General features: G+C 35.9%; 2 protein-coding genes and 1 long non-coding RNA gene across 12 annotated transcripts in view; 1 reads left to right on the plus strand and 2 right to left on the minus strand.

Moving 5' to 3' along the window:
* Window positions 1-4,217, minus strand: part of LOC138122994 (Na(+)/H(+) exchanger protein 2-like) — a 115,918-nt gene extending 111,701 nt beyond the window's left edge. For 2 of the 9 annotated variants that reach the window (XM_069037508.1, XM_069037482.1), the window contains exon 1: window positions 3,722-4,208. In XM_069037508.1, the coding sequence (XP_068893609.1) occupies window positions 3,722-4,097 (376 nt within the window). In that variant the 5' untranslated portion in view covers window positions 4,098-4,208. Of the gene's footprint in view, window positions 1-3,721 lie in introns of all 9 variants that reach the window. The other 7 variants (XM_069037462.1, XM_069037472.1, XM_069037456.1 and 4 more) reach the window with 6 other exon arrangements.
* Window positions 4,218-13,363: 9,146 nt separating this feature from the next.
* Window positions 13,364-14,318, plus strand: LOC138122266 (uncharacterized). 2 transcript variants are annotated; one of them, XR_011156410.1, is made up of 2 exons: window positions 13,364-13,866; window positions 13,976-14,318. It is a non-coding gene; the product is annotated as an uncharacterized lncRNA (long non-coding RNA). The 2 variants fall into 2 exon arrangements; XR_011156409.1 differs by having other exon boundaries at window positions 13,839-13,920.
* A 4,736-nt stretch (window positions 14,319-19,054) lies between these two features.
* LOC138122239 (uncharacterized) lies at window positions 19,055-26,032 on the minus strand. Its single transcript, XM_069036417.1, has 3 exons — window positions 23,392-26,032; window positions 20,865-21,876; window positions 19,055-19,559 (listed from the first exon to the last, which is right to left on the minus strand). The coding sequence occupies exons 1-3, from the start codon at window positions 26,030-26,032 to the stop codon at window positions 19,055-19,057; spliced, it is 4,158 nt and encodes a 1,385-aa protein (XP_068892518.1).
* Window positions 26,033-26,948: the final 916 nt, after the last annotated feature.

The raw sequence follows: 26,948 nt of genomic DNA on the forward strand, positions 1-26,948 counted from the left end.
ACTTTGTTATTTAAGCCTTTGTTGTTTTCTAAATTAGTTGCAGGCACTATCATCACTTTACAAATTTTGTCCTAAATTCACGATAAAACTAAAAGAACTGTTGCGATAAAAACCAATTGTATTAGTAACTTCGAATGACAGAGAAATTTAATATTTTAGGTTGGTCGTACGTCAAAACTGCCTGCCAAATTTGAAAATTTTCAGCGTTTCCCAAACAAAGTGATTTCTTTGATTTTCTTGTAAACCATTAACATTTGTATAAAGTAAGTTTTATTATTTTACCTTCTTTTATCACGTACCTACTACCTCAGGTTAAAATATCTGCACAACCTTCAAAATCAGACTGTACATAATATGTATATCGGGTGTTTTTTAAAATTTCACTAATAGTAGGCGTTCAAGACTCGATTGTGAACGCATTATACAAGTTACGGATCACGGATCAGCTGTTTAAATCTTACGTTTTACACGAGTGATGACTGATGATGTGTTCACAATCGACTCTTCAACGCCTACTACGAGGTGAAATTTAAAAAACACCCGATGCATATACGTATATTTTTTTACAGAACATAAAAAAATGCTATGTGCATAAGAACATAGTGTCAGTAGTTTCAATTAAATTGTGTAGTTATACCCTAAATACATTTCAAATGGAAACAAGTCTCTTGTAACATAATTATTTGTATCTAAAACCTTAGTGCTTATATAATTTACAACATATTTTAGTAGGTTTCGAAAAACTAGTGGTGATAATAGTATATTATGATACAAGTTTATAAGGAAACCTTTAAAGCACGTGCAACGAGTTTAAGCACGATGCGGAGCGGAGAGTTTTTAACGTCGCAAGTGCTTTAAAGGTCCTTATAAACGTGTATCATACGCTATTTTTTATTATACCTGCACTACAATCTGAAAATTATAACAAAAAAAGTAAACTGAAATACCTTTTCCGAGGTAATATGTGTCATTAATCGTTGATATAGAAATGGTCAATTATTGTTGTTGTTTCGTTGATATCATAAATCGTGTATCAATGTCTATTTGTCATTGTTCAAAATGTAGGTGAATTTGTTGTTACCTAAACAACCCTTAAAGCTTTAGTGTTTTAAAGGCCCTTTTTCACATGCATTTTAGTGTCAAAACAGTATATTAAAGAACGTGTTTTATAAGGTTTGCTTTGGCGCAGGTAGGTGTAGAAAACGACCCGTAGGGGAGTTTTCTATGGGACGAGTGAGCCAATACCCTTATAAAACCAGTTTTTTATGTTATTTTTTAGAATTTGCACCCTTGTTTTAATTTTTAAATAAAAAAAATAAATTTTCAAATTCTAGGGAATTTCGTATTAATTGGTAATTCAAGGTAACGGATGCAACTACATCTGCAACAGATGTTAAAAAGTAGAGTTTGAACATTAATATTGGTTTTTTGGTGTAATACACTGAAATATTGATAAAAATTTCATTAAAGTACAGTGTACTTTTATAAAGCCATAAACGACTTCTACTGACTGACGTTTATAGACGTACTAAAACGTAAATTCTAAAAAGAGGCATTATGATTCAGGTATAATAAAAATTTACTGATTATTATTAATTTCTATAAATAAAAATTGTAACATATTATTTTAACTACAATTTTTACATAAATAAAATTTATGCAAATATTTCTTCCTAAACAATTATTTATCAAAGCTTCTGAGGTTTGCATATCAACACCATTTTTCGGAAACGTGCAGATCTAATTATATTTACTTTATGATAAATAAAATAAATGATAACGATACGTTAACCTACGTAAATGTAAATCAAATAAATGTTTCTTAATTAATATATTTACATATCATATTAACCGTCAGCATTTCAGAATTATAGTATTCAACGAGATAAGGTGAGTAATCTCGAAAATCACTTCTTTTGTAATTTATACGTTAAAATATTTGTATAAATTTCTTGCGTCATTTATTTTGACATTTTAACATCGTAGATGCACGATATTAGGTTGAACGCGATATTGTAGATTCGTACAGTGTGATGAACACAATTTATTTAAAGTTTTCAAGCAAAACGCTCGGCAGGTCAATTTTATTTTTTAATTAGCCACCTTATGACATAAAAATTTTACTTATGACGTAATGTATTTTTGCACAATGACGTCATCATTGGTTTTTTTAAATGATAACCCCATTTTTTTCTTCTCTTTGTGATAGACCCTCTTACTACCTAACCGTTGACAGAAAAAATTGTTACCTTACGTAACAATTTTTTTTTTAGAAAATGACAACTTTTATCTTAAAGAATTTCATTTAATTTTTAACGTAAAATTTTTTTATTTCATACTGTCCGGTAGATGTTCGATTGCATCATCAATTTGAGTCCGGTAGGTGAGTTATAACAGTATCAGAGCCGGAAAGTGTCACTAAGCAACACCTACCGGACTGTTTTATTTTTATCCATCAAATCTGACATTGAAAAGTGAAAAAGTCAAAAAATATTCAATTTAAAAAAACAATAGCAACGGCCGTTGCCACAGGAAAAAGGTGATGCTATTTTCACAGAATAATGTGATTTTTTAATTTTTGAATTAAAATTATGATGCACAAGAGACTTCCAGTATGAAATAAAATACATTACGATATACATCCGGTAGTACTTGTAACAATGGACGAGGCGACGTTAGAAGCCGAGTCAAGAATGTCTAAACGAGTAAACCTACCGGACTTATAACGTAAATTACTATTTCAATGGGGTTATTTAAAATATAGGTATTGAATAATATGAATTCAATTGATTAACGTAAAAACATATTTTAAAAAGTTCACTTTAAGTAAAAATTTAAACTGTATATTTCAAATTTATTTAAATGGTTTTAATGTGTATATTTATAATACAGGAAATTAGGTCATCAGATGTACGATCTGCTGCAAAATTGTTAAATTTTAGTTTCCAAAATTTCTAATAAATATACTACAAAATTATCCCATCACTTATTTAAAAGAAAATTCATCACCATCGTAAATTAAATTTTGCCACTTGTTCAAAAATACGGAATTTAACCGAATATATGCAAGTTTTTTATTCCAGATAATTGTAAATATTAAACATTTGATTTAGGGATGAACGTGTTTATGAAAATTAACAAATATTATTATCATTAATAAAATTGCACAACAACCTATTCTTGGTTCATTAATGATTATAACAAATTAACTGCGACTGATTTAACAAGTATAGTTCTCATATTTCTGTTCATTTATGCCAGTTGTATAAAGCTAAACATTGAAAATCACACTTGGATTTTTGCCAAAACATGCTTCCTCTAAAATCGTATTATTGACAACATGCAGAACGCATTAGACAAAAATGTTTGTGAATTATTATAGTTCTCCTCAACACTTAACTAGTAAATTCTTATATTAAAGTTAACTAGCGTGATTAAATTTAAAAAGAGTTTCACACAGAAACACATTAACACATTAACAGAAAGTCAGTTTTGCTTTGAAAATTATTGTTTTATGCAGTTTGAAAGCGGTCTGTCGTACTAACAATAAGAAGTAAGTAATTATTTTTATTCTTTAATTCTCTATGTTTATAATATAAAAAGATGGCGAGCTTAGGTTAGAGGCAAATATGTCGTGCGTCGTTTAAGCTTCCTTTTCTAACGATTTTCAATTACGTTGATTTTGTGTTTGCCAAGAATCAAGTAATTGTCGTAAACTCACCAATTTTAGCCAGACTGGCACAAAATATCCATAATCCTATGATGAAGGGGATCTCAACCCTATAAAAAGAGACAGACAATACGGGATATCGTTCCACTTCTTTTTTCTTGGGTTCTTTTGGCGTGGGGTTTGTCATCATCGACGTCGTTGTTTCCTCTGGCACCGCATTTCCCGTCGTATCAACCGTTGTTCCCACGTAAAGACTGCTAATGTCTTTAGTGTTGACACCACGGTTGACGGGAGGGTGCATAACTGTGTCCGAGGCATGATCCGGTGGCTTGGGATATGCCAAAGATATCCCGACTAGCCACAGCAAAATCAGACCAGCCGTGCACGCCCGACGCGAGAGGTTTACACAGTGTTGCAGTGAATACATCACATATGGTTTAGGGTCGCGGGAGGACTGCCATGGGGGCAGCCGGCTGCAGGCACCGTGCACCTGCCGAGACTGGGCGTCAAAATCCAGCTGATGACGGCGTCGCGGCGCCTGGAGTTGCGCAGAAACCCTGGAATTTAGTGAAAAGCGCTCGATGTGTTATTCGGCTGTTGCCACTTATTGCGGGTATTTTAACGTCGCAGACATTAAAGACGAACGTTGATTGGCTTTACTCGTGTAGTTTGCTACGTATTTTTTTCTATCAAAAAAATTATCTACCTAATTAACAACGTTCAAAACTTGCTTCGCGATTCATTTGAACTGAATCAACGATACAAAGAGAATGTTCTGTCTAGCAGAATAAAAAACGGTGATAAACTATAGAGTGATTTATATTATGTGAACAAAATTTTCCAACAATCAAAGCTTAAAATAGACTATCTGCAACTTGAAAATGGTGAAAATAGTTGCTAAAGATAACTTTTAATGATTTATAGAGATTTGTTACTTTCATTACTCAACAATTGACGTTGTGCCAAATTTATTTGAAAGCAGCAGCATAAACAGCCCAATAATAATATAACATTTACAACACTCGATGACAGTGTTAACACATACGACACGTGGAGGGTAACATCTATAACAAACCTGTATAAAAAGGTTTCATGCACAATTTTTCTTTAACCTCAAATGAAGTACACACAACATTGAAAACCGGTTACATTCTAAATGGCAGCTTACGAATGAATAATGAGTAAATGCGTTAACAACATTTTTACATTATCGGTCATTTTCACGTGTTTACTGATTCTGTTTCCGGGATATGTTTATCGCCAAAGTTAATCGTTACGACGATAGATCACAAGTCCTTTAGGCGGTAATTTCTTGAAAGTCTAATAACATACACTGTACCCGTTCCTTTGACTTTACTGATAATTGTTTATAAACACCATATTGCAGCAGCTTCTATCTCTGATGACTAAGCCTGCGACTTGAGGTGCAGTTTGTGTTCACTCTCACTAAAGGAGCGACATGAAAATAAGAAAACCGTAGGCATCGAGAGAGGAAGCCATTTTATCAATTATTGCCAAGCCCGACAGTTATGGGTTTTATTCACTCGTACCCCTGTTGCAACTATCTTCTCCCAACAGCTATCAGGATTTCTTTATAGATCTTAGTAACGTTTTTATTTCCGCAAATATTTCCTTCAGCAAATTGGACGATCATACCTTGAAACAGTTTATTAAAAGACCCTTGGAAGAAACTACTTAATTAATATTTCTTCTATGACAATTATTTATACAGTGTGGAAACTACTTATGGGCTTGGTACATTGTGTTTTAGAATACCAGCCACTACACTTGCTCTCTGCATGCTACCGGTAGCTTCATTAACACTAATTCATATAAATATCGGGTGTTTTTTTAAAATTTCACCTCGTAGTAGGCGTTGAAAGTCGATTTGGAACGTACCACTCGTGTAAAACGTAAGATTTAAACAGCTGATCCGTGATCCGTAACCTGTATAGTGCGTTCACAATCGACTCTTCAACGAAGATGAAATTTAAATTTTTATCTAATCCCGTGGGATAAATGACACTTATCCCACTCATTTGAGTGGAATAAGGAACTTCATTACCGGACGCATTTCATTACTCCACTCAGTGGGATAAGTGAGCTTCATTACCCCACTCAGTGGAATAAGTAAGTTATTATCCCACTGAGTGGTGTAATGAAACTGGCGGAAATAAATAAGATTTACCTTTTTTTTTTAATTCAGAGCGGTCTTATTTCATCCTGTGTCAAATTTCAATACTTTACGTCATCAGTTTAAATCCGGGAAAACACAAAAAACGGCCGGACGCCGGTTAAGTGTTGTTATTGGAAACATAAAAGTAACAATCGCAATAACAATTATTCAGGTTTAAGAAATGTTTTATTCAAAAGTAGATCTAAATACAAATTAACAATGTAACTATTTCGGCCACAAAGAAGATGATGCACTTACTTTCTCAGACTAAAAACGTTAGTTCACAAATAAAATAATACAACCATTTAATCATTTAAACCAAATCTAAAAAATAGGCCAGCCAGCATAACCTCTTCCGTAATTTTCTTCACATTATTTTCTGATTTCCATTTACAAAAATGGCTGAAATGTTTTTGATACCTTTCACCAGACTTGCTACTCTTGCTAGGTATTAATTCAGCACAGGCTTCTGCAGATTTTCTTACAATTTCTGGAGGATTTGCTTTAGAAGTCATTTTGACGCACCAAATTATTTCAACAAAATAAACAATTGCCAAACAGCCGTTGCTAATCATGTTCCAAAAATGTACTAGATTTGGAGCATTTGTTGAATTATTTTGAAATTAATTTCAATGTTTCTTTCAAACGAAATTTGAGGCAGGATGAAATAAAATTCTTCGTCCTTAAACGTCTCACTCGTACTGTAAACTATGAGTTCCCGGACTTATAACATTAATTACTAATATGAGTTAGTGTTAGTGCTACCGGTAGTATGCAGAGAGATGTTGCAAGTTGCAAGTGTAGTGGCTGGTGTTCTAAAACATAATGTACCAAGACCAAGCCCATCATACATTAAGTTAGTAAAGTGTCAGATGAGTGATAACAGTAACTCGAGACTCATTACCACTTTAGTATGTGATAATTTAAAATATTTTTTTGGTAAAATGTATACTTTTTATTTTTTATTAGAAATAGAAAATATCTTTTCCAACATACAATACATACCATCGTGATCATAAAAAAGGACTACAGTTAACTTGGGACGCCACTGAGATTTTTCAAAATTTAGGCTGAGTGAACGTACCGAGATTAGTCAAAGTTTGTCAACCTCAATATTTAAAATTTTCACATCCGTAAAAATAAACCCCCTCGCAACACAGTGCTAGTGCTAACACCCAGTTCGGCAGCAATGTTTCTAATGGTACCACCATCATGTATTCGGGTTTGCAGAATGTTTTTTTTTGAAATTCTCTTAATTGCGGAATTTTTCAATTGTCACAATGACATTCATTCAAATTTACACAGCCAAATTTCTAGTGTAGTTGTTTTTAATGATCACGATGGTACTTAATAAATGCTTTACACTGCATTGCTGAATTTATTCGGGGAGAATTTGTAGATATGGAGAAATTAATTAGAGAATAATAATAATAATAATAATAATAGAAGTTTATTTCCAACAGACTTAGAGAAGAAAGAGTCCTCGATGAAAAAGAGGCCATGTATGATGATTTTGGTGTATGGTTGGTGGACAAAAAAACTGGGACACAAGATTTTTTACATTTGTATCAAGCTTTTAATTGTCAAGATAAAGTCAAAATAAAACTGACTTTTACAATCAGTGTTGACAGTTATCTTGTCAACTGTAATGCCGAATATAACTGAATTCCAAAAACACCTAATTAGACAACGCCTTGGGGAGGGTATTACCATACGAGCAATTGCTAATGAGCTAAACGTTAGCAAAATACTGTTTTGCTCGCCAAACAAATGTTTGTAAGTGTCACACGGGGCATTTTTATCTTATGTCATCATACCATAGTTAACCTATTTGTTAGCAAGCCTAAATTAAACGGTGCAAATTTGCCAAATTTGGATTTAAACAGTTGTAATTTTTGTCCTAGTTTTGTTTGTCCACCGACTCACAACAAATAATTACAAGAAATGCTTGATTAAAGAAAATTCAATTGAAATTTACAGCTTTAACAAATTTACGGCCATTTAATTTAAGTATATGAATATGTGTAAGTCTTTAGACGTGTTCCCCTCATTAGTTGGGATGTCATTTTCAAAGTTGATGATTTAACCTCCGACAGACATTCGTTACCATTACAAAAACGTTAGAAAAGCATGTCGTTATTTGTTACAGTTAGTATCAAATCACTTAATATGTATCTCAGTCAGAAGACTTAAAATCACAATTTTTCATAGTTGTTTCAACCAATCATATTCCGTCACTCAACAATGACTACTAAGTTTCAACTGGAAAAATCAATCTAATGAAAATTTTGTCAGACCGCATGGTTCAATCAAATCGCGAAGCTAAAGAGTTTTTAAATGGCAAAATTTTTGTCAGGTTTAATATGATAACCAAATAAAAATCCAAAAATTTGTCTAAAATGAATGAACAGAAACGTTTTTATTCATGAAATAGTCCTCCGAATACCATTCGTGGTAAAATTTTGTCTGACAAAATTTGACGATTGATTTACTCGACTTTGTTGTCAATTTATCTCGTGACATTGATCAAAAACCACTCAGTAAATTGCTATGCGACAAACTCTCGTACAATCTGAAAATTTTTCCGACAAAATTTCACCAGATGATAATGGGTGTTCATTTAATATTCTGGTAGCATCACGTATGGAAATCTTTTGTTGTGAAAAACGGATGTCGCAGCGTTAAAATACGACATAACCTCACTATAAAATAACAGCATGACACGAATTATGATAAAAAAAGTAACACAATTACAATTCACGCTCAAATTAATCAATTTATTAAATGAGGTGCTGGAAATTCTTCTTTTCCTAACAATTTGTGGCACGTTCCTACTTTCCTATACAAGGTTCAGTCTGTTGTGTTGTGTGGGGAGCATTTTGTATTATGTCTCTTACAGTTGCAATAACTGCAACAGTGCGTTTTAGCGGCCGCCTGTGGTTTTTCTTCGGTAAACGCTTCCAGTTTCACGAAACAACTTTACACACCGGCTCAGGTTGTCTTCGAAGGTTTCATGGTCAACAATAACATTTGGAAATTCGGCGATAAACTCTTCTAAGCAGTTTTGTACGGAGTAGATCCATGAACCATTCACTTTCAAACCATTGCGAAAATAACTTTCAATCAAAAACGTTTTCTGCTCTAACGTGAACACCAGCAAACATTACCTAAACCTCTCTGAACGCAAATGTCAAAATATGACAGTTCTATCTAATTTTACTAACCGGAAGTTCAAACGACGACATGCCTTAACAAAAATAAAATATTTCCATAGTTAATGCTACCAGAATATTAAATGAACATCCGATATTATGCAGGGTGTCCCAAAATTGGCGTACAAACTACTTACTACCTTATCGAGGATGTTTAAATGTACATGAAAAAAATATGGAAAAAATGTTTCCGACAAAAAAATTAATTATTTTTATTATTACTATTATTATTAACGGTAATACAGGGTTATTTTAAATGATTGTAGTCGAAGTAGGCCATGCCCATGTTATTACGTTTTTGCCGCTTTCATGTGAACTGTCAGTTGTGTCGCTGTCACTGACATTTTTTAGGTGAAAAGTGCGGTGTTGAGGATTTTATTTATTTTTGTTAAATTAACGATTGAATCCAGAAATATTGAGTTGTTCTACAATCAATTTTAAAAATATTGAGTTGTTTTGCACCCAATTTAACACATCATTTTGATTATTTTTTTATGTGGAGCGGCAACCATAAATTTTACATTCAGTTTTCACGCCTATTTCGACTACAATCATTTAGAATAACCCTGTATAATGTAAACAAAGATATATTCGTACATCATTACCTTGCAATGTTACCGTAGTGGATTTAAAATAATTTTTTCGATTTCCAAAGCTTCTAAATTCTCTATTTTGCTGGATTAGATATTGGTAGTGCGTCATCTTGTACTTTGTGATAATATGTACGATTAGACGTAGCTGTCATGACAATTTCATACATATATTTCAAAATAATTGACCTGTTAAGTGCCACTTTCAAAAACCCCGAAATCAGCAAATAAGTCCAATAGAATTTTTTTAACATTTTTCTGTCGTTTACGGTAATCTCTTCTACATCGTAATGCACCGTTAGTACGCCATTTTTGGGACACCCTGTATATGATATAAATATCTAGTCATATCGACCAAATTAATATTCGCCATTTGCTTTAGGTAATTATCACAGTATCTCATCGTCGTCAGTTGTTATCTTTTTTGGCTTGGTGGACGATTGCGATTTTTTACAGCGACAAAAAATACGAGCTATAGATTTCATTATTACTACTAGTAGTTAGACTCCGGTGGTAGAAGGTATTCACTAACCACCCGAGATCACGCCGCGGCAGGAGGTTTTCCGAGATCGTGAGTGGACACCCGCCCAGAACTCCCCATGGTGCCACCGGGTCTATGGTCGGTCGTAGTAGACTTTATGGGCAAATCGGGCGGTTCAGAAAGAGGTTTATCTGCTCCGCTCATCGGATGATGTCCCCGAAAGGTGGACAGGGGTGGGTGGCCCTCGGGTCACCTGCTTTTGAACTAGGGGAGCAGACAGCTCCCCGAAGTAGCGACCAGGCAAAGATGAGGGACAAGAGATGGATTGTGAGAGGATTATATGATGGCCTATGGCAGGGACCGAGAGTGGGGCTTTCGGGCCAACATGAGCCGTCCCCGAAAGGTGGCCGGGGAGCCGGTCTTCGGACCGCCGAGATTAGGGGAGCAGACAGTTCCCCGAAGTTAACGAATATGCTGTGATTGGTTTCTGAGATGGTTACGAGTGGATGACGTGAGGGTCCCCTTCGGGGTATCGATGCGCGGAGAACACTGCAAGGGTCCCCTTTTCGGGGACCGATGCGCGGTGTAACATCTTTCTTGCCTTCGGGCAAGAAGAGGACGGGGGAGACTGCGGTCTTTGTCCCCAGGTGTGGTACGGGTAAATGGCAGACCACAATCTGTTTACCCATAAAGCGTTCCGGCAGACTACCCAATCCCACCGCTCCGTGGGCAACGGGGGTCGCGGCTCGCAATTTATGTGTGGAACTAAGGGGGGAGGGAAGCCCATCGGCCTAGTCGGTGCCCTCCCAAGGGAACGGACTCTTAGTGGCAACGTGTATACGCTAACCGGTAGGTAGCATTCTTCAAGGACCTAAAACTCCAGGGTGTAAAAAAAGGTCGGGCCAGGGCCCAAGATATTCATTCATGGTAGTTAGACTCCAAATCGCAGGCTTACTGATGAATACTCTTCACGGGATATACTCATTGTTTACAATAATTGTTGCAATACAATGGAATATAAAAACCTTTGGTTGTTTACTAAATTCCATATCACTTGCATAGCAACCGTCCATAAGCAATGAATAAATATCGTATGATCAAAAAGACTTTGGGTCAGGGTTGCCGTTGAATTAACAAGCTATCTTATAACATTATTTTTGACATTTACTTGACAACCTTTAAGTTAGCAGGTTATAATTCAAAATGTTTCAAAGAGAACATACAATTTTTATTATTAGCGCTACTTTGAAGTACAATAAAAACTACGGGTAGTAGAAGTAAATAATTCTATAGATGGTTTTTACATTTCATTGCTATCGCGATCCAAAGACTTTTTGATCATACGATACTATCAAGAATTGACAAAGGCTGCGCATGAGAAGAAGTGAAAGACCAGACTAAGACGACCTCTGTGACAATTATTACCTCGAAACTTATGTGTTTGTTACAGAGGTAGAAGCCGCGACCCCTGTTTATTCTTGGTAGTACGAGTATACAACGTGTCTCAGAAATAAATACATTTTCGCGCAATCTGAAAGTTGAACTTAACACCCCTAATGTTGTATAGTTATCAAGGTATCAAAGGTGTTATAAGGTTGATAACGCGTGAGGTCGGCAGAGTGAAACCTGAGGGGCTCCGGCCCAAGGGGAGTACACTGACCGAGGGCGTATCATTATAACACCCGTGGTGCCTACAAAACTTAATGTCCGACTAGTTTCGTGTTTTTGGATTGACAATGATTTGATTAATTTCTACCAATCAGTCAAAATTTGGTCGTAACTACGCAGTGAAGACCTTATAACGCCCTAGAACCTGTTATTTGAAGATAATGCCCTAGAGGATTATTTCTCTAATAACGTATCAGAAAACTGTGTCATTATCGCTCAATAACAACACAGTAGGACATTAAGTAAATAACGACACAATACCTACTGAGATAAGTCATTAATGACATTAATGTCTTCAAAATATTCCTGTCAAAAATTGCTTCGAACCCATTTTTTTTTCGTATAAGCGAATGTGCGAAAAACGTTGTGGGAAATACGGTTCGTAAGTGCCATAACAGAATCTTGGAAGTTGAAAAATCTCGACTACGTCTCGATTTTTCTAACTCTTTCTCAATTCTATTATAATGCACTTTATCCCAATATACTAGGTATAATTTTAACTGGTAATATATGGTGCGATTCTATTTTAAAATTTACCAATATTGCTATACAAGTGTCCCAGAACTGGCTCCCCAGAGAAAAAAGGAAGCCTTAGGGCGAATATATTAACGTGTATTTTGAAGAAAAAAGTCCTATCTCAAATGATAACCGAGAAAAGACATTCTGAAGTTGACCAATCAGAGTTGAACACCATTAAGGTGGAATAATCGCAATTTTGCGATTTTATTTTTATTATTATTATTATCAAGGCGGTCTCTATTTTAACAGGCCAGGACACTGGCTGTGTTGCCAAATTTCTTAGTGGGCCATTCCATAGCATCCTGAGTTTCAAAAATATTGGCACTTCCATAGAAAGACGGTTCATTAAAAAATCATTTTGGCAAGACAATTAATTGTGCAATTAATTTCAGTAATTGAAAAAATAAACATGCCACACAAATGTTGCGTACCCAATTGCAAGTCAAATTATGCTTCAAGCAAATCTTCCTGCGTTAGCGTTTACAAATTCCCATCGAAGAAGATTAGAATGCAAGAATGGATGCGGATTTTGGAACTAGAAAACTGGCGCGTGAGGTCTTTGTTGCTCGTTCCATTAGGTCTAAAATCCATTTTAAATTATAAACCTGTATTGGTGGTAGGGTCCATACACCCGAGTGGGTACTTTTTGGAGTTCTTAATTCATACTACACCTTTATTAGTTTTTAATGGTCTCTGTGTACGACTTTAGAAAAAAATCTTGTCCTGAACTGTACCGTGTACAGGTGGCATGCGTTGGAATTTGCACTGGAGCTAATGCAATCACGGTGAACTAAAAGGACTTCTATCTTCATTTTGGATAGGATACTTGTTCCGAATACAGGACTCATGAAATTTTACTAACAATAGCTATCTTATAAAATAGGATACACATAATTACCTTGACTTGGACACCTGATATACTTTGACTGAAGTAAAATTGCAATACGAGAATTAGAAAAATCTTTCAGTGATGATTGACTGACAGCTGACAATGACAAAATAGTGAGTGACAGTGAGTGATCACAAAACTTCAAAACTAGTAACTTTTTTCATGGCCTACTAAATCTGAACTGCGCTGCGCTTATTACGGCCGTAACAAACTAGCTGAATGATTGATTCGGCTAACCTCAAAAAATCTACCATAGACAACACAGTAAACCTATAGAACGCAAACTCCTATGCATTTTCCCTGTTTTTTTGGAAACGCACCCACCACAAGCCGTCAGGGGACGCTGCGGTTTTATAAAAATAAAAATCGCGAAAACTTATGCCAAAATTTAAAAAAATTATATTTTGACATATCAAGTCATAAGGGTCATAAGTAATAAGTTTACTATTGTGAGACTTTGCACCGTGCAAAGGTATTATAAACCATGTAGAACTCGCCATAGATTTCCAAATCCAATTAAATATCCTGGGCGTTTTATGGAATGTATTAAAGAGACTGGTAACAAGCAGTTATCATCTTTGGAGCCTATGAAAGTGTTGGTATAACAGCTACACTGTGTATGAATTTCATTTTACCAGCAAAGACTTCGGCACGAACGAATGTGGCCGTACCCTCGATACAACTTCCCTCCTTTTCCAGTCCAGATTTACTTCCAGTAATTGTAAAAAAACATTGATAATTATATTTTAACTGAAAACTACTTTTTATAGAATTTTCATCCGATCTACTGATCTACGACGTTTATACTGAAGACACTATAATTGTGTAACTCTTGTTTTATGTAGTAATGAAGTTGAAGATATAAATTCTTATGATGTGAAAGTTTCAAAAAGAAAATAAGAAAAGCTCAGCATATTCAACATTTTAAAAAGGCAAAATGTCGATCCAAAATTCGGACTGTAATGAACCGAAAACGTATAAAACTTCATGCAAAATTCGATGAAAATAAACAGCAAAATTTTGGATGAGGATGCAAGAAATACCAAACCAAAATTTATAAAAATACAACGGAAATGTATCGAAAAAGATTAAAAATAAAAACTTCAAAATAAATGTAGTCTTTTAGTTTCATAAATAATTTACTTTAAATTAAAATAAATAAAAAAGCCAGGATATCCAGCTGGCTGTGTCTTATTTTGCACCTACCACAAGCCAGTAGATGGCGTCGGAGCACAAAAAACTATGGGAGTTTGCGTTCTATAGGTTTACTGTGTTGTCTATGAAATCTACCCTTAACTAGCGCCATCTCTTTAAAGATATTAAACTACAAATCAACTAAATTGCCACAATAATTTAAATTTCCTTGAATTTCATCAAGGTTGAAGTACTAACATGGGAAAATAGTGCGTTGCATGTGGAGAAAATAACAACAGTTATTTTCAAATTCCCAGCAACCTCCAAACCAAATCCAAAATTGATAAAATTATAAAAAAAAAACTAAATGAAACATTTCACTGTAATACATGTTTCTTCTTTATTATCTACAGCAACTCCAGGACCCTTGTTACGATTAGTTTGGCTTCAAGACCGTGGGGTCGGTAAATTTGTGGGGCTTTTAAAAGAAAATCCGAGCTTTGTTACGGCCGTAATAAGCGCAGCGCAGTTCAGATTTAGTAGGCCATGCTTTTTTTAAAGGTTGGCGAAGCAACGTTGTCAGACGTTAGTGGGCCATTCCACAGACAACTTTCTGAAGTCAGTGTCACGGCCTGTTAAAATAGAGACCGCCTTGTTATTATTCATTTAAATTGTTGCTGAGGCAAACCTATTTAGCAACTAGGTTGCAACTGCGTGGCCTAGGTTTCCTTTATATCCGTAAACCTCTATAATTCTGTCCATTAGATTTGGTCGACTACATTTATTAGAATGATTCTTTACGTCAGTTTGACATTTGTTATACAATTTCGCTGCGATATTTAATTCAAGTGTATCATTTAACATGTATTCTTCCTACGAGTACGTAGATATGATTCTTACTTTTGCACGATGTGGGAATAATGCACGTGAAGCAGCAAGGTTGTACCGTGAACAATTTCCACAAAGACAAAATCATCCGGATGATAAAACAATCCTGAAATTAATCGCTCGGAGTCGAGAAACGGGTCAGATGCAGCCAGTTCAAAGAGAAGTTGGGGGTGCTCCAAGAACACGAGGAAGCCGTATTGAATGTCTTTGAGGAAGATGGCACCCGAAGTATCCGAACAGTTTCTCGTGAAATGGGTTTATCCAAGAGTTCGGTGCAGAGAGTTCTAGCTGATAATAGGAGACATCCGTACCACTATACACGAGTACAACATCTTCTGCCAGAGGATTATCCAATTAGGCGAGAATTCTGTCTACGGTTAATAAACCAAAACGATGCTGATCCACACTTCTTGTCACGGATACTGTTTTCTGATGAGTCGCTATTTTGCCGGGAAGGTTGTTCCAATTATCACAACCCTTATATCTGAATCCACTAATTTTTTTTCTCTGGGGTCTTTTGAAATCTCTCATTTATCGGTGGCCCATAAATTCAGAGGCTGATCTGAGAGTTCGAATTCAGGAGGCTTTTGTTTCAGTTGGATACTAAAGAAATGATAACTAACGCTACTACAAGAAGTTTGTTACGAAGAGCACAATTGTGCATACAAATGAATGCTGGTCATTTTGAACATCTGCTTTAACATTATTACCTATTTAAATAAATGGTTCTTTTTAGAATCGCCATTTTTATTGTTTTATGTCGAAGTTATTATCTTTTACAATTGTCAAGTCTTGATGTTGATGACAGATAAATGTCAACGAATTTTTATATCGGAAAACGTCAAAATTCCAGTTGCCCAAACATTTTGCGATATCAGAGATTTTTTGTTGTTGTTTAGTAACGGATCGGATTTTTTAGTAATACCTGAGGACGAGCTTCCGGGATTGGTGAAATTAAAAACTTTATAACTCGGTAATTTGAGCTAGCAGAAAATGTATTTTAGTCAATTTAGAGTCTCTTTTGTTGTCGGCACATGCCTGTTTTCTCTGGGGAACCAGTTCTGGGACACCCTGTATAACAATGTTGTAGTTGCTATGATATGAAGCTATTGATTGGTTGGATCTATGCAAAATCAGTATTGTTCAATAATAATATTCGTAAATTTTGAAACAGAATCGCACTATTTACTTGTTAATAGCAATAATATACAGGGTCTATCAGAACTGGCGGACCAAAATAATACGTTGAATTCATCATCTTCTGGGAATAATAGGAAAAATGTTTAAAAAAATCTATCTTAAATAGTGATTAGGAAAGAAGAAATTTAAACTGACCAATCCTGTTGTTGATGTTAAGTTACCTATAAATTAGTTTTCCTGCTTTATTCGTAACTATGGATGCATTTCAAATGATGCATATGCATTGTTGGGTATCCGCATTGTTTTTAGGTTATAGTATTTTTCAGGTTATAGTATTTCTACTAGGATGTTCCCTATTGGGAAAACAAACTGCGTACTCCTCAGCAGCAACTGTGGTACTCTTATCACACTGTCCATATAAGACAAGCATATCAAAATATTCTGAAGAAGTAAACATTAAGCGTTTTTAATAACTTTTGTAATTGTCAGAAATAATTTATTATGACATAATATTCAATTATTATGTCTTTGCAACAATCAAATTTGTTTCGATAGTTACTAATATAATTTTTTAAGGTAATTTTATATCTACACGCGATTGGTCAATTAACAATGTTCTTATTTTAAAATCCAATGAGATTGGATTTTTAAAAATATTTTTTCTATTATTCCCAGAAGATGATGATTTCACCGTATCATTTTGGTCCGCCAGTTCTGACAGACCCTGTATTTCAATATTTTTCCTATCCCTTGAAGTTATCCAATTAAAATTACATATTGAAGGAATTGGCACAAATTTCGTTATCCGCTTATTAGTTGCATCGCCGATGCCGATAAGCGAAGAATAAAAAACAAATGCAAGAAAACGTTCATTTGTTTGTTGCTAATTTAAGCAGAGCGGCTAATTGCTGCGCCCGTTGCTGTGTCCTATAATGATAACGATTGTTACCATCCGTCGCCGGTGTCGCGGTTTTATTACTTTTCGAAGAAATAGGCGCCGCCGGCCGAGAAAAGTCAAGTTTAGTTTTACACTCAAAAACGCGTGCGTCATTTTACTTACCAATATTTTCTAAAATATTTGAAAAGCTAATAATGTTACAAATTTCCAACTATCTATTGGAGAATAAAATACTAGTAAGTAATCAATTTGGTTTTCGAAAAAAATGTTCAACATTTAATGCTATTTTAGCTTTAGTAAATAACATTGTTATATGTTTTGAAGAAAATAAATATTACGAAGCTTAGTTTTTAGATCTGAGCAAAGCATTTGATACAATTTGTCGTGATATTTTAAGTAAGAAATTGCAATATTACAACTTTAGTGTGAACAGTATAAACCTTATTGAATCATATCTCAATCATCGTACGCAAAGAGTCAAAATTGATGAAATCCTATCAGTGAATGTAGCGTCACACTTGGTGTACCGCAAGGATCTATTTTAGGGCCATTATTATTTTAGATTTACATTAATGATCTGGCTCACTATGTCCCACAAGTTAATTCTGTTCTTTTTGCAGATGATACCACATTGTGTAAATCAGATGCTTCCTTGCAAAGACTTAAAGAAACCATGTCGCTTCAATGCGTGAAAATAGAAAATTGGTTATTGGCAAACGAACTACACCTAAATAAAAACAAGTCAGTTGAAATGATTTTTACATTAAAAAATAGAAACAACTTTGATAGTGTAACATTCACGAAATTTCTTGGCATATTTATTGATTGTGGGCTGACATGGCATAAGCATTCTGATAGTTTAAGCTCCTTTACTCGATGCCAGTAACTCGTACGAGTTACTAAAACCGAGTACTGGATTTTAGTACTCGCCTAGTGTAAATAGGTGTTTTAGTGTTCCAGTACAGTACTCGCTCCAGTAGCCATTCCAGTCGAGTAAATAGAAAGCAGTTGTATTTTTTAGAGTTTACTGGAGCGAGTGGTTACCCCCACCCTGACCTTGCCGAACTGTCTACAATACTAAACACTTGTAGACAGCTAGACCGTACCTAGTGAAACTTCCTTTCATTGTTTTGCGGAAGTTTTGTGACTGAAAATGGTTTCTAAATGGAACCAGGATACAAAAACCGAGATTAAAAATAAAATTAAAAATTGAAGATCAAGAAATAACAAAAATTAGATATTTTTTGTAAAAGCATGTTAAAGCATCTTGGAGACATTCTCATACAGTTTCGATAGTCTGGAACGTCTTCTGAGGCAAGCTCTTTCTTTTAAAAGTAACTTTGTTTCTTTAAATCCATTTTGAATTAATGGGTGTTGGTAGACTAGCTATGTTCTACTTGTACTAGCATGAAATTTACTAAAAAAACTGTGTAGACGCTACTATCCTACGAAACACTCGTGTATGATTAATCAATGTTGATGTACAAATGTTAAGTACCAAGGATAGTGGTAGACTCTGGCTTTTACCGCTATATCCCGACTTAAATAAGGCACGGACTTCAAAAATATTGGAATTAACAAAGATCGAACATGGTTATTAGAAAAAGGATTGTTACATAACAAACATGACAAAAAAAAAACATTAAAAAATACAAACATTGAAGACAATTATAAAAAGGGTTAATACATAATTATAACAAATATTTACACGATACAAACATAGTCTATTCATTCGCTGGCAGAACGCACACTTTTCGCGTGGCTCTTTTGAAGATGCCATTGACAGTCTTTACGGACACGACGCGCACAACACCGTCACTTCCGGGATGCGTCCCAATTTCCATTGTAGTGGCGGCGTGTTGTCTTCAACTAGAATTACCATGGAACCAACTTCCAAGGCGGGGGTGGACGGTCTGGAACCGGAACCACGGAGCTGCTTGGAACGATTGATGTTTTGAACAAGGTACTCCCTTTGCCAGCGGTGCCAAAAGTTCTGCCTCATCTGTTCCACTTTTTGCCATTGCGTCAATCGGTTGATCCTCGTCGTCGTAAGATCTCTTTCACTTATAGAAGTTAGTGGCTCTCCGATGAGGAAGTGACCAGGGGTTATGGGGTTAAGGTCATTAGGATCGTTACTCAGGGGACATAAAGGTCTGGAGTTTAGGACAGCTTCAATTCTTGTTAACAGGGTGTACAATTCTTCGTAGGAAAGCACGACTTTTCTAATTGTTCTCTTTAAATGACCGTTAATGGATTTTACGTTTATTTCCCAAATACCGCCCATGTGCGGGAATCTGGGGGGAATGAAATGCCACGAGATACCCTTATTAGCCAGATTTTCTGTAATTTGATTAAATGAAGCTGACTTTAGAAATGTTCTTCTAGTAATTCTTTATTGGCGCCAACGAAATTTGTAGCATTGTCCGAATAAAGATGGTACACATGACCACGTCTTGATATGAAGCGTTTTAGCGCATTCAAAAAGGTTTGAGTTGTTAAGTCACCAACTAGTTATAAATGAACGGCTTTAGTTGAAAAACAGACAAAGACGCAAATATATGCCTTCACAGTACGCTTACTGCGACCACGACATTCCTTGATGTAAATAGGCCCGGCATAATCTACGCCACTGATTGAAAATGGTCTGGTTGGTTCGACATTTGGGCAAATTACCCATAATAGGATACATGACGCTTGGTTTGACTTTAAAACATTGCAAACACTGGTGCAAAATCTTGCGTACCACACTGCGTGGAGAAATTATCCAAAAATTTTGACGTAAGTGCTTATTCACAATGGACATAAGACATAAGAAATACATAAGAGTACCTAAGAATAATTTGTAAATTTGGGCAATTGGAAAATAATTTCTGTCCATATAACTCGAATATGATTCTCCATGCCTTTTTGTACACAACAATAATGTTCACTGAGGTCACTTCTCATAAGTTACGTAAAAATTAATAGTATATCCACTGCATGTATCACGAATTTCTTATGCCTTATGTCAAGCTTATGTCCATTGTGAATAAGCACTAACTCGGCTAAAGTTCCCTGAACACCAGCGTGCAGTTGCTCAATGTGCACGTGTTTGACTAACATCTTAATCAAATGGTGATCGTTTGGTAGCACGATGGGATGTTTGACATCGTAAGTTAAGGATGAGTTTTGCAACCTACCTCCCGCGCGAATTAAATTATCATTCCAGTCGAGAAAAATATTTAAGCACAGTAAACGTGATTTCTTGTTAATCGGTTTGTTTTGTTTAAGACAAGCTAATTCATCGTTGAATGCAATTTCTTGAATCCAACGCATAATGGCCTTCATGGAATCTTTTAATTCTTCACATGTTAAAGAACTAGAGTGTTGCGGCGTTGTACCGCAGGAAAAGAATTGTTGATTTTTAAATATTTAATAACTTCCAAACAATAACATTAACAAAGTATAAGTAAATGATTGTATAAAAATGGTTATGTCTGTTTGAATTTGTTTGACTGATCTGATGTATCTGTCGTATCTGTTTTTTCCTGTGGGATGCGTCTCGCTTTTAAGAGAGGGTGGTGGGGTGCGGTCCTCCCTGGTCGGGTACCTAAACTAACGGTACAGGTCGGTCCTGTACATTCCTGTCCCCCTTTGAACGGTCCTGTTCAAAATCTTCGGTCGGAAAGGGACATATCCTGTTCGTGGCTCTCGTCACAATTCCTGTGGATGTTTTGATGGTTGCTGTTCGTATCAGTCCATCTTGCCCAGGGTGTACCTCGAGAATGACACCCATACGCCAGCACAGGGGATGAAGATTTTCTTCCTTTAGGAGGACGGGAGTTCCTGCTTGTAGAACTTCTTGTGATCGTTGACGCCACTTGTTTCGTTGTTGGAGTGTGTTCAGATGTTCCTTGCTCCACCGTTTCCAAAAATGTTGGGTCACCTGTTGAACTCTTTGCCATCGTGAGAGGAGATTTTCCTTAATTAATGTTAAATCTGGTTCACTGTTTGATGTGAGTCTGCGTCCTATTAGGAAGTGTCCAGGGGTTAACGGGGAAAAGTCGTTTGGGTCACTGGATAATGGGGTTATAGGTCTGGAGTTTATACACGCTTCGATTTGTACCAATACTGTTAGCATTTCTTCATATGTAAACAGTGCATTGCCTACAACCCTTTTTAAATGAAATTTTATTGCCTTAATGCCGGCTTCCCAAAAACCTCCGCGGTGTGGAGAACGAGCAGGTATAAAGTACCATTGTATATTCTGTTGCTTTAAAGACTGGATGATTTCGTTTTGAAAGTTTGCTGATGTAAATAATTTTGTTAATTCCCGGTTTGCTGCGGTAAAATATGTTGCGTTATCTGAATGAATTGAGGAGACCTTTCCTCGTCTAGCCATGAAGCGTTTTAAAGCAGCTAAAAATGCCTCACATGTGGCATCTGTAACTATCTCAATATGAACGGCTTTTGTTGCAAAACATTTGAAAAGAGCAATATAAGATTTTGTCGTTTTTTTGCTTCTGCGGTTACCCTCTTTTATTAAAATGGGACCTGCATAGTCCACGCCGCAGTGTGAAAATGACATCGACGGTGTTACCCGTATTGAAGGTAAATTTCCCATTAACTGATCTGTTGTTTGAGGGTTTACTTTAAAACAGGTATGGCACTTGTATATTAAGTTTCGCACAACTGACCTGGCTGATAATGGCCAATATTTTTCGCGAATTGCCGTAATTGTGGCTGATGGCCCTGCGTGTAGTTCTTTTTCATGTTGATCAAAAATTATTAATTTTGTTATATGATGTTTAGATGGTAAAACGATTGGGAATTTTTGGTCATAATTTATGTGTGCATTAATTAATCGACCACCAACACGAATTATGCCGTTATTGTCTAAAAATGGATTTAGATTTAACAGTTTGCTGGACCTTTTTACTGGCTGGTTTTTCGTTAATTCTTTCAGTTCTGATTCAAATTCTTGTTTTTGTACAAGTTTGATTATCATGTTAGCAGCATTATTTAATTCAGCGACGGTTAGTGTTTTATCAGTTTGTTTTAAGTCATTTTTGGATGAACAATTTTGTATAAATCTCAGGCAATATGCAAGAATTCTTTGTGTTTTTGCAAAAGAAGAGTATTTTGTTAGGAATGGAAGTTCTAATTTAACCGATACCGCTAGAACTTTGTTGTTGGTACGTTTCTCTGAATCATTTGTTTTCGTTTCATCAGGTAGTGAGTTTGGCCACTCGGTTTTGTGATTTGACAGAAAAGATGGGCCATGAAACCAAAAGTGATTGTCAATTAAATTTTCTGGAAGCACACCTCTCGAAACTAGATCTGCGGGATTGTTTTTCGAACCAATATGATGCCAATTGTCGACTTCAGTTAGGCGTTGAATTTCCGCTACCCGATTTGCTACGAATATTTTCCAAGTGTTTGGCGATGAGTTAAGCCATGATAAAACGATAGATGAATCCGTCCAAAGAAAAACTGATTTAAATTCTCGATTTAATGTTGACAAAATTGTGTTAACCATTCGCGCTAGGAGTACTGCCGCGCACAGTTCTAGCCGCGGTAAAGTTATGATTTTAAGCGGAGCCACTCGTGATCGAGAACATAAAAGTTCGGTATTGTATGTATTGTTTGTTTCATCGCATGTTCTTATGTATATGCATGCACCATAGGCGGCCATTGAAGAATCACAAAACCCATGCAATTCAACTTGATTTTGTGCATTTGATATTATTTTTCGGGGTATTTGCAATGTATTTAGTATGTGCAGCTGATCTGACAACTTCATCCATTTTTCACGTATATGAATTGGGAGAGGATCATCCCAATCAAGCTTAAGTGCCCACATTTCTTGAATGAGAATTTTTGCTTTTACAATGACAGGTGAAAGTAATCCTAAGATGTCATAAATTTGAGCAATAGTTGAAAGTACAGACGTTTTTGTCGGACATTCTTTGAAATTTGCATTTACGGTATATTTCAGAGTATCGTTTTTACAGTTCCAGACTAATCCTAAGGTTTTAACTTCATGTTTATGATCAAGCTTAACTGTAGAATTTGCACCTGTTTCATGAGCAGGTAAAATTTCTGAATAATTCGAGGCCCACTTTTGTAGTTGGAATCCTCCTTTACTTAATGCGCTGATTAGCTGATTTCGTAGTTCGATTGAATTTGAAATTGTGTTAGTTCCTGTCAACAAATCGTCTACGTAAAAATCTTTTAGAATTACTGGACTGGCTAACGGAAAATTGTGTTGTTCGTCTATGGCTAACTGTTGCAGACACTTAGTTGCTAGATACGGCGCTGATGCCGTTCCATAAGTAACAGTTTTCAGTTCATAAATGTTGACAGATTTCCTTACATCATCACGCCAAAAAATGCGTTGAAATGCGGTGTCGCGTGGATCAACCCAGATCTGGCGATACATCTTGACAATATCGCACGAAAAAGCAACTTGATGAGTTCGAAATCTGGTAATAATTGAAAACAGATCCTGTTGGACTGTGGGTCCAACCATCAACATATCATTAAGACTGATTCCGGTGGTAGTTTTGGCGGATCCGTCAAAAACTACTCTGACCCTTATGGTGGAGCTTGATTCTTTAATTACCGCATGATGCGGAAGAAAATATTGATTGGCATGACTGTTGTCCTCTGGCACATATGGTGAAACTAACATCATGTGTTCTAAATGCAAATATTCATTCATGAAAGTTGTGTAATCGCGTTTTAACGTTGGATTTTGATGAAGCCGTTTTTCAACTGAATAAAACCGCTTGAGGGCCATTTTATTTGATGGTCCCATTAGTAACACGTCACCCTTGAATGGTAATCGAACAACAAAACGACCATCGCTACCTCTCCTGACCGTTTCTGCGAAGTGTTTTTCGCAGGCAAATTCGTCTGCTGATAACGGTGGTTGATTGTCGGTTTGCTCTTCGAGTTGCCAAAATTTTGTCAATTGATTAGAAAGTTCGACGTCTGGGTTTTTATTGGAGGTAAAGCCGACAAAGTGTTTGCCGCTGTTATTTTGACCATTTATGATTTTGCCTGTGACGACCCATCCTAAAAGGGTGCGTCGTAAATAAATCTGTTTGTTGAGAATGTCGATTGCTTGGGAAAAACCTATTATCCTCCAGAAAAATTCTGCACCAATTAACAAATCGATTTTATCGCATTCATTAAAATGAGGATCTGCGAGATCAATGTTATCGGGAATGTTCAAATTGGCTCGCGAGTATGTTTGATTTGGAAATTGTTCTGTAATTTTTGGTAATATTAGGCAGTGCATTTTTAACGCAAACGAGTTGTAACATGACTTTATGGAAACATTTGCTGAATATTTCACGCGAGTTTCTATTTCACCTACACCTGATATAGGAAGATTGATATGATTGGTTTTAAGCGAGAGTTTTTTACACATATTGCTCGTTAATATGTTACTTTGAGACCCGCAGTCTAAAACTGCTCTACAATTATGATAGTTACCGGCGGAATCTGCTATTTTAACAATCGCTGTGGCCAGCAAGACAGTTGTTTTGTTCGAAATTGATAAGGTTAAATTGTCGTTAGCTGACGTGGATTCTGAAAGATGAAGTAGAGTGTTGTGTTTTTGTTGACATTCTCGACAGGTATTGACTGACTTACAAGCAGATGCAGTGTGATTTAATTTGAAGCAATTTCTGCATGCTTTTAAATTGTTTATGGTTTTGATTCTGTCTGATGTGGGTAAATTGAGAAATTCTGGACATTTAAAGACCATATGTGACTCTGATTTGCAATGTATGCATGATTTATTGATGACTGTTTGAACAATTTGATGTTTTGACTGATTAGTTTGCTTGTTGTAGTTTGTTTTTTGTTTCTCATTGTGTTGACTTGATTTGTCGTTTTTGGACATACACTCTAAAAGTTCACACCGTTTTCCCAAAAAATCAAGTAAATCCTTTAATTTTGGAATGTCTGTGTTTAATTTGGTTTGCCATTCTTTTCTCGAAGTGTAGTCTAATTTTTCGCAAATTAGAGGGACAATTAGGCAATCCCAATGATCTACCGCTTGTTTTTGTACCCTTAATGCTTCTATGTTAGTTGTGATGTCATTTAACAGTTTTCTAAGCGATACATGATTTGCTTTGGAAATAACTGGACTATTGATGATTGCTAGAACGTGCTCTTGCACAATTAATCGTATGTTATTATACCGTTTTATTAATAACTCGTATGCTGCATTATAATTATCTGTCGAAATTGTGAGAGATTCAATTGTCGCTGAAGCTTCCCCTTTTAAACACGATTTTAAATAGTGAAACTTCTGGCAGTTATTTAAATTTGCATTGTTATTAATGAATGAATTAAACGTGTCATAAAACGGCAACCATTCAGTGTAAGACCCTGAAAATTGTGGTAAATTTAGGGCTGGCAATTTGACGGCTAATTCTGGTGACGATTGATTGTTACCACCGCTGCTATTATGAGAATTAGACGCACTGGGAGATTTAACTTTGCTGGTCAAGTTTTTAATTTTAGCTACTGTATTGTGATACTGAATCTCTACTTCTTCCCGAGTGTTATCGTCCTCCTCGAACTCGAACTGTTCAATTTCATCTTGATACTGTTCAAATTCCTTAAACGCGTTTTCTAAATGTGGTATTCGACTTTCTAATTGACATAAATCGTCACCGTCTTTAAAGGATTTGACAAAACTTTCAATTCTCGTAATTTTTGATTTAACAGTGGTTCGTTTCCTTTTCCAACCCGGGAGATCGATGGTCATTTTGAATTTGATTGATTAGGTACAAATTACGCGAAGAAATGCAACGTTGTAGTGATACAAATTTAGCATGCACGGAAAATGTAGGAAGGTTTGATGGAATTGACAGACTCACGTTTTGATGCTCTGTGATGCTGATGATTGACGACAGTGGTGCTTGGATTCTTGAATGTAATGTAATGTTTATTGTTGAAGTTGATGCTGAATGTTGATGCTTCTGAAGATGAATCACGGATTCGACTTCCTCGTTGGCTGATCACGGATCGCACTTTTTTGATTGTCTGGATCACGGATCCGACTTTCTTCAATTTGTTGACACTGGATCACGGATCCGGCTCGATTGGACCAAAATGTTGCGGCGTTGTACCGCAGGAAAAGAATTGTTGATTTTTAAATATTTAATAACTTCCAAACAATAACATTAACAAAGTATAAGTAAATGATTGTATAAAAATGGTTATGTCTGTTTGAATTTGTTTGACTGATCTGATGTATCTGTCGTATCTGTTTTTTCCTGTGGGATGCGTCTCGCTTTTAAGAGAGGGTGGTGGGGTGCGGTCCTCCCTGGTCGGGTACCTAAACTAACGGTACAGGTCGGTCCTGTACATAGAGATTTGCCTTTGGTTTGGCTTCCTACAATTGTTGATGAATCGTAATACCCATGACATTACACGTTCAGTTTTTTTGTAATTTGAAAATTTTGTAAGAAGCGGTAGTTGTCTTTCGCGAGAATGAATAGTAGTCACAGTGACAGTTCGACGTTCTGGAATTTCAATATCCGAAAGATTTATGTTAGATACGGGCCAAGTGTCGTTGTTTTCTGACAGCCAGTCAAGACCGTTCCACCACAGTTTATTAGTTTTTGGTTGACCAGGTAAAGCACCTCGGCTTAATACATCCGCAGGGTTACTTTCGCTTT

The sequence above is a fragment of the Tenebrio molitor genome, chromosome 1, assembly GCF_963966145.1.
Source record: "Tenebrio molitor chromosome 1, icTenMoli1.1, whole genome shotgun sequence".
NCBI lineage: Eukaryota > Metazoa > Arthropoda > Insecta > Coleoptera > Tenebrionidae > Tenebrio > Tenebrio molitor.

Bases quoted from the DNA above. Each gene is read 5' to 3' on its own strand.
- LOC138122239 (XM_069036417.1), bottom strand. From the start codon at position 26,032: ATGACCATCGATCTCCCGGGTTGGAAAAGGAAACGAACCACTGTTAAA. The intron at 21,877-23,391 runs GTAAAGGAGGAT...CTCAAACAACAG, and splicing joins TCAGCTAATCAGCGCATTAA to ATCAGTTAATGGGAAATTTA. The intron at 19,560-20,864 runs GTTAGTTTAGGT...CATTCCCCCCAG, and splicing joins GTACAGGACCGACCTGTACC to ATTCCCGCACATGGGCGGTA.